The sequence below is a fragment of the Hibiscus syriacus genome, unplaced genomic scaffold (genome assembly GCF_006381635.1).
Source record: "Hibiscus syriacus cultivar Baekdansim isolate YM2019G1 unplaced genomic scaffold, ASM638163v2 tig00110548_pilon, whole genome shotgun sequence".
In the NCBI taxonomy this organism is placed as follows: domain Eukaryota; kingdom Viridiplantae; phylum Streptophyta; class Magnoliopsida; order Malvales; family Malvaceae; genus Hibiscus; species Hibiscus syriacus.
In genome coordinates, this window is record NW_024062775.1 from 1,377,636 (window position 1) to 1,385,893 (window position 8,258).

Sequence of the window (8,258 nt, forward strand, 5' to 3'; positions counted from 1 at the left end):
ATCTGACTAGATCACCTAGTTATTTTTTAATATGTTTAAATTTGTTTTAGTGCACCAATTCAATATCATTAATTTAAAACTAGGTAAACTACACGTTTAGTATCCCAACCTTTATTTTTGTTCTATTTTGATCACTCAACTCTTTTCCCAAAATCATACTTAATATTTAGTTTTTCTTTTATTTTGGTCACCCATATTTAAAAAAATTAGTAGTGATGCTGACTTATCATTATAAGATAATGTCATGTCATCTTTAAATATTTTTAAAAAATGTCACATTAGCGATCTTATTAATTTTAAACAGTGGGTGATAAAAAAACACTAATACTATACATTAGGTATGATTTGATAAAAAATAATTACGTGATCAAAACAAAAAAAACAAAAGTAATAATTGAGATATTAAACGTGTAGTTTATCTTTTTAAAATTTAAGCGATTATGTAGGGATGTAAGATGAATTAACCCAATTGATAAATGTTTATTGGTATATTGAAGCCCAGGCTCATAGGCCCAGAACCGTAAATAATAAAATAGCCCCCATGGAGCATCGGCTGTTAGAACCTTAAGAAGAAAATCGAATATTTCTCCTAATTCCCACAGTTTCACAGTACTCGTGGCCACAACACAGCCCAGGAAAGAAGAAAAATGGCGTCCAATGCGGCGGTGCCGTTCTGGCGTGCAGCCGGCATGACTTACATTACCTACTCCAACATATGCGCCAACCTCGTGAGGAACTGCTTGAAGGAACCTTACAAGACGGAAGCCGTTACTCGTGAGAAAGTCCATTTCTCCATCTCCAAGTGGACCGATGGCAAGCCTGAGAAGCCCAGTATGTCTCTTTTTACCATCTTCTTCGTATTATCTCAGATCTGGGTTTTCTCTTTGTCATTTCTGATTCATTTTCTATAATTTCGTTGCTATCTTGTCTAATAAAAGGTTTAACTCTGTCTCGTTAGGATTGCGAATGATGCTATATCTAATGTCTTATATATTTGAAATCCGTTTAATCTCGCGTTTTTTATTGTTAACTTTTGTAGCCAAAAAGAAGATTAATGAATAGAGAAAAGAGGGTCGAGATTGAAGTTAAACTGAAACCCTAAAATGTTTTAATTTGGGGGGTTTAGTTGTTGTTACTTTCTCTAATTTTTTAAAATAAAATTAAATAATTATGTGAGTGCAATCCGTAATTACAACCAAGTTGTTATATTTTTTTCGTACCCCTTTCGGAATCAATGTGATGCAATATGTTTAGTTTGGCTGGGTTTTCGCAGCAATTTAATTTGTGCTTTGCAGCTTCCAAATTCTTTGTTTGTTGGGGAACTTTCCTTGATTAAAAGACAACTATTGCAGTGGACTGTGATTTAGATTCTTTAATATACTGCTTGATCACACAAAGCTCATATTATGTGGGTTTACTTGAACATATTTTGCGAAAAGTTGATCAGAGCAAATTTTGTCACATGTAGTTTGCTTTTATTAATCCTTACCAACTCTGATCATTGAATTGTGTCACTGGCTTCTAGTCTACCCTTTGAAATCTATTATGAGAAAGATATTGAGAACAGCAAATCTTGTTTAAAGTGATGAAGTTTATTTTGGTATGAATCTTGTGTCATTCCCACAATTCAAATTGTTTTCGTGCTTTCTCATCATGTTGCTAACACATTATTTACATGGGTTAAGAGATGAAAAGGATTAGTCTTCTGCAGATCTCTATGATACTCATACTTTATATCATTCTTTATGTGAATGATTTTCTCAGTTTCTGTATGCTTTTCGTTTTGTCAGACATTATTTATCAGTGTAATTGCAAAAATGTTAAAATAAAAAAAGTTCTTGTTTGATCAAATTACTCCTCTCTTAGAGTTTAACTACATCTTCATTTGTCTTGGATCACGCCATGTGTGAGTGGTGTGTGATTATAAGCTTACCATGTAATTCAAATGATCTGTAGAATACTATTACTCTCATCGGTCTCTTCTGCTATAGTTCTTTTAATCCATTCTCAGAATAATGTTTTGCTTATATCTTTATTTTCCTTTAATGAAAGTATTCTGATGAATAATCTTTCTTGGTTTAATATCAGCTCTCCGCTCAGATTCTCCTGAAGAATGAGTTGCAAGTTTGGTCATCAAAGTATCGAGACAGGAAGGATTTTATTTTTTGTTGTTGTAATTTTCTGTAATGTGTGGTCAGATTTCAGGCCGAGTTGATGTTGCACATCATAATAATAATGCACTTTTGGAATTGATATGATTAACATTGACAATTCATGGGTTATCTGCATCTCAAGTGTTGTTGTGAGGCATTATTTTAAGCTGCATCTTCCAAAACATTGTCCCGTTTTAGTGGAGTGATTTGACTGTGCCATTGATTTTCTTGATTTTTGGTGGGAATGCACGACTTAGTTGCTGTGTGTGATTAATTAGTTAATCCCATCCAATAGGCTCTCAGTTTGCTTGCTGCTTCATATGAACGAATGACTGGTTTTGGTATGTTCTTTATCAATCCGTCATAGGGATGAGCGGTCTATTGAATCGACTCAACAAATTTTGAGTTATTCAAGTTGACGAGTTTTATTCTACAACTTGAATGTGATTTGAATTTTTTTTAGTATAGTTGAATCTATAAATTTTGAGTCGAAGAATCTCTCATTGTTGGTAAATAATCTTTTAGGACTAAGAAACCATAGGAATACACACTTCTTGTGGGATATTCACCTTTCAAATTGTCTTTCAATATCCATCGACCATCCTAATATTCCTAGACATCCGGTTAATGTAAGCACGTTTAGTTACTTTGGTTTGATTTTCTGAAAGCACTTTTAGTTAAAAAATTCGTTTTTTACTGTAAAATCAATATCAAACAGGTAAAAAATAAAAATAAAATGTGGTGAAAACGGTAATTTTAAATCAACTGTGAAAGTTAGGATTTGTAGTTTTTTTATTTTTCAATTTTGCGTTTAGAAGTAGATTATACTTTTATCCTTACTCGATTATGTATTTATATTTTATTTTAATAATTTAATATTAACATCCTTGAAAAATAATTTATCTCTTAATAATTTATTTTAATTACTTAAAAATAAATAAAATTCATGGTTTATATATTAAAATATTAATAGTGAATTATTATAAAAATATTTTTTTATTATAATTATAATTATAATTATAATTTTATATTTTTATTATAATATAAATTGATATATTTCATATATAATGATAATTTCATTTAAATTTATTTATAATATATATATATTTATATATATATTATTTAGTAATAATCTTATACATGTTAAAAAGTATTGATAATATGTATTTTCTTAATAAATTATTTCATTTATAAAAATATTATTAATGAGTTATCTTAAAATATTTTTTATAGTTTTATTATAGTTTAAGTTGAAATATATTTTTTAAAATTAAAGTTGATAAATTTTTTATATCATAGTATTAATAAGTGTAAATATAATTTATATTTATATTTTTTAATTTGTAACATAAGGTCTATAATAAATATTTTATCTTTTCAAACTCACTTTTTAACAACAATATCAACAATTAAATTTTGAACTACACATTTAAATAATACATCTAAGCAGCACTTTAAAAAGTTTTTTTCTACTGCACTTTTAAAAGTTATATTTTAAAAAAATCTGTCAAATTGACCCTTAATGACAAAAAAATGTCCGTCACCAGTTTTGAGAGAGATTGTAGTCATGAATGTGAATTGATTCATATAATTTTTTAAACCTACATTTAATAAGTTTAGAGGTGAAATCTTACATTTTCAACATCTTCTCTTTATGAATGTAATATTAAAATATTGCGCAATGAGTATGTTCAAATAGAGGAGTTTTTTTTTTTTTTTACTCTTTTAAGTTTAGAATTCTTGTCTAAGATCTTAGAATTATAAAGTGAGGATTAGATGTTCGGATCTTAGATTCATTCTTTTAGTTAGATATTTAAGTTATTATTTATTATGGATTTAGAGTAAATGCAGATAAATCCTCTTGAATATTCATTGCCCTAATCAATATAGTTACTTACGTAGATTCATATTCAAATAACTTAATTTGATTCTAAAATAAAAAAAATAGAGAATTTGCAATTCCTAAATATAAGTTGGTCCAATCACATAATACATACCCCAATTGTAATGAGATATATATATATATAAATGGTAATATCCGTTCTAAAGACTCTCAACCATTTGATAATGAACACTCAAATGTTTTATAACATTTAATGCTCGACCCTAAAACTTCTAGGAATAGCAATATTATAATACATTATAGTATACGGCATTTCTTTTATTTATCAGTAAGCATATAGATATCAATCTTGTTTTCTATAGCCAAAGTACCTTTTCTCGTCTTAAAAGTAGCGTTTAGAGCATAGGTACTGGATAAGGAACATATTTAGTTTTATTTTATACCCCTTAAGTTATTTGTTTTTTTTAATGATGGAATTGGACCACATATTTTTCATTAAGAAATTCATAGGTTATGTAACTTTAATTTAGAGCCGCGAGAGTGGCTTAATTTTGTAACCAAATCTAATTGTGATCGTGTAAGATCATAGATAATTACCCCCTTCATTTAGAAGCTATCAAATTCTATATGAGTCGAATTAGTTTAATCAAATCAAGTTCGAATAACTTAAAATATATCTGCTTCCATTTACAACCCATATGTTAATATACTCGGCAATATTGGATGACGGGGACCTGTACAAACCAAAGCTCCAGTCTTGTGGTTTTATTAGAAGCTAGTGTTTATTTGTTTACAGGTTTCCAAACAAAAGAAGATCACTGCGATCCAACCAAGAGGATATGGATTCATTTAGTGGTATACACGAACACAAACACAAACACAAATATTATGCAGTATCATAAGATAGATTCACACCAAGCTTTGATTATACCAATTTGGCAATTTAAAAAACGGCCCCAGTGTGCCTGGAATAATTCTGCTCTACTCAAAAAGCTTGTTTATTTTACTTCCCTTTTTCCCCTGTGCTGGAAAGCTGGAAATGACATCAAAACAAACACACCCCAGATCTTATCTACTAGATTTCGGATTACCCACCAATATATAATATATTATTTATTATAAAGTGCTACTCATTTGCATTAGTTTGAGGGGTTGGCCACTTGCGAGAGAAGATAAAGCAACTTCCACTGTGATTAATGTACATGAATATCATTGGCTTATATCTAACACCTTACAAGTGTATCCAAATAATCATAGCTGCAAATTGCGGCTTTCACTTTTGTTTCGGACAGCCAATTTGCTTGTTAAGAACCAAAACCACTACATTATTATTAAAGATTTGGGTCAATCTGTAATCTCTAAAAGAAGAGATCCATTATAAGCTCGTAGTCCGACAGCCCAACATGTTTCATCCGTTCATGTCCTTTCCAGCACCACTGGTTCGTGACTGAGCTTTCATTTGATGGGATCAAAACTTGTTTCTTTCCCAAGATCTCTGATTTGAAAACCGGACCGGCCGGTTCAACCAGAAATCGTTGTTTAGTCCGGTTCAATCTAAACCGGTTAAACCGTTATTAGTGAATCGGTCAGAACCGCTGAACTATTCGAACCAAACCGGCTGAAAACTGGGATTTTTGTTTTTTTTTTAAATTAAACCAAACAACGTCGTTTGTTAAACGAGTCAAGTCGAACTCGAGTATTGCTGAGCTCGACTCGAACTTAAAAACTTTAAAAGTAAGCTCAACTCGACTCAAACTCACAAGCTAAAAATTATCAAATTCAACTCAAACTCGAAATATAATATTGAAACTTGAACTCAAAAAGGCTTGAACTAAAAAAAATTTAGAAGCTCGATTGAAGCCTAAAATTCGAGTATGATTGAAGTGAAAGAATAGTTCACTCAATGCTCACCAAAAGTCTCCATGATTTTGAATGCCAAATTACCTTTATTATTTATAGAAGTTAGTTGTGATGCGCTTCTATGTTTCTTAGCAATGTGAAATTGTTTTGTTCTCATATTTTTACTCTTTAGACTTTTGGGATGCTCTTCTATGTTTTTTAGCCATGTGATATTGTTTTTTAAAAAAATTTAAACTAAACAATATCATTTTGTTACGATTTTTTTAACCCCAAATTTATTTTTTAATTATAGTTATATAATTATATTTATTATTTAATATGTTTTACCTTAAATATTATGTTGTAGTTAATTTGAATCATTTTGTTTCACTTGATTTTATGGTTTTTAACTTATATATGTTATGACTTGCTTTGAATATAACTTGTGATATAAAAAATTAGTTTTTATTAAATATTTTTGGTATTTTTATTTAATTTTTAAAATAATTATGACATCATCCAGTTCTTCCGATCGGTCAAATCAATTCAACTAATTGAACCAATAAACCGATAACATGACCGGTTCACTAACCATTCCGATTCTAAAAACCATGCCCAAGATCATGAAAAACAAAAAAGTATAGTGGCAGATATACACGGCTGCATTAACCTTAAAATATAGTCTCGGGCCCCACCTTTTAATTTAGGGTAAATTGTATATTTAGTATTTTAACTATCACTTTTGTTCCATTTTAGTCACTCAATTATGTTTTTTTAAATTATACCCAAGGTTATATTTTGATTTCATTTAAATCATTCACCGTTCAAAAATTAATATAATTATTGATGTAGTATTTTTTTTCCGATTATGTTATGACATTATCTTATGGTGTCAAGTCAACATCATTGTTAATGGTGACTGGTGAGTGATCAAAATGAAACCAAAATCAAATGTTAGGAATGATTCAAAAAAATAGTTGGTCACTGAAACAGAATAAAAGTGATAGTTGGGGGTACTATACATGTAATTTACCCTTTAATTTAACTTTTTCATGCTTATATAATCCTTCAGTGGTACCAAGTTCATATAACAACAATTGCAGCCACCTGAAAACATGTCTACTTCTTCAACATCTTCTCATTTCTCACAGGACTTGTTTGAAAACTTTCACCCGAGGAAATTTCTGCAACATTCGTCTCTTTACTCAATCGAATCACCGATGATTTCGCCAGCTCTAGACAACGATCATGTCATCATCAACAAAAACTTCGATGCCAATGTGATTTTTGTTCTCTCGGTCCTCGTATGTAGTGTCATTACTTCTTTGGGGTTGTTTTGTATCGTCAAGTGTGCTATTCGATGCTCGACTTCGGTTGCTGCAAACGCCAAGTTGGCAAAATCAGGGGTCCAGAAAAGTGCATTGAAAGCCTTCCCGACTGTGAAATTCACATCCGAGTTGAAACTGCCAGGCTTGGACTCGGCATGTGCGATATGTTTGTCCGAGTTTGCTGCAGGGGAACGTCTGCGGATTTTGCCCCGGTGCAACCACGGATTTCATATTCGATGCATCGATAAGTGGCTCGGTTCGCATTCTTCGTGTCCGACCTGCAGGCACTGCCTGACTGAAACGGACCAAAAGACTGTTGCCAACTGCTGCAGGGCAGAGCCATCGGAACAGTCTCTCCCCGCACAGGAAAGTGTATAGCAAACAAGTAGAAAATCGTGGGATAAACATTAACTGGGCAATGCTTTAGTGTAATTGTTCTTAGACAAAGGATATTTCAACAATCAAATTTCTGTGTCTCCTGTCTGGTGACTGAAATTCAATGCCATTTTTGGACAATCAATATCATTACTACTTCCACCGTCTTCAAGACCACTGTAAATTTTCAAATTCATCAAATAAAGTTACTGAATTATGAAAGAAAAAACGAAACAAGATAAGGTTCATTTTCAAGTGAGTTGAGATGCACCTTAACCTGTTGAGAAACAATGTACAAGAAGAGCAAAGATAAGGTTCTTTTTTATTAAAGCTCCCCCCACCCCACACACATCCACTTTGCACCTTAACATGAATACAATTTATAGCAACATAAGATGCAAACTGAGGCTTTCGGATTAGAATTTAGTAAAATATACAGTAAAAACATAATTATATCAAAAAGTATAAAGTCACAAGTTAACGAAAGAAATTAACAGTTAACAATCAATGGTGAATGAGTTAGGTACAGATCAATTAACAGGTTAGGTTAATCCATTTATCTGTTGATCTAATTTGATTGGTTCTGTGAAAAATTATTTCCGCGCTGACCTAAACGACGATAAATCAAACAAAAATCTAAGAGTTGAGGGATATGCCTCACCTCTAGAATACTTGATCTAAATTAATCGATCAATAGATCGAAAACAGGTGATTATACAA

The 8,258-nt window shown here is 31.1% G+C and overlaps 2 protein-coding genes across 2 annotated transcripts; both read left to right on the forward strand.

The window, feature by feature from the left end:
* The first annotated feature begins 547 nt into the window (after positions 1-547).
* LOC120130462 (ATP synthase subunit epsilon, mitochondrial-like) lies at positions 548-2,294 on the forward strand. Its single transcript, XM_039147692.1, has 2 exons — positions 548-831; positions 2,089-2,294. The coding sequence occupies exons 1-2, from the start codon at positions 648-650 to the stop codon at positions 2,115-2,117; spliced, it is 213 nt and encodes a 70-aa protein (XP_039003623.1). The 5' UTR covers positions 548-647; the 3' UTR covers positions 2,118-2,294.
* A 4,651-nt stretch (positions 2,295-6,945) lies between these two features.
* LOC120130735 (RING-H2 finger protein ATL78-like) lies at positions 6,946-7,697 on the forward strand. Its single transcript, XM_039147899.1, has one exon. The coding sequence runs from the start codon at positions 6,951-6,953 to the stop codon at positions 7,539-7,541; it is 591 nt and encodes a 196-aa protein (XP_039003830.1). The 5' UTR covers positions 6,946-6,950; the 3' UTR covers positions 7,542-7,697.
* Positions 7,698-8,258: the final 561 nt, after the last annotated feature.

What these genes read in the sequence shown, in the direction of transcription:
- LOC120130735 (XM_039147899.1), top strand. Translation starts at nt 6,951, where the DNA reads ATGTCTACTTCTTCAACATCTTCTCATTTCTCACAGGACTTGTTTGAA.
- LOC120130462 (XM_039147692.1), top strand. Translation starts at nt 648, where the DNA reads ATGGCGTCCAATGCGGCGGTGCCGTTCTGGCGTGCAGCCGGCATGACT. An exon ending in TGGCAAGCCTGAGAAGCCCA is followed by an intron (nt 832 to 2,088) that starts GTATGTCTCTTT and finishes GTTTAATATCAG; the next exon opens with CTCTCCGCTCAGATTCTCCT.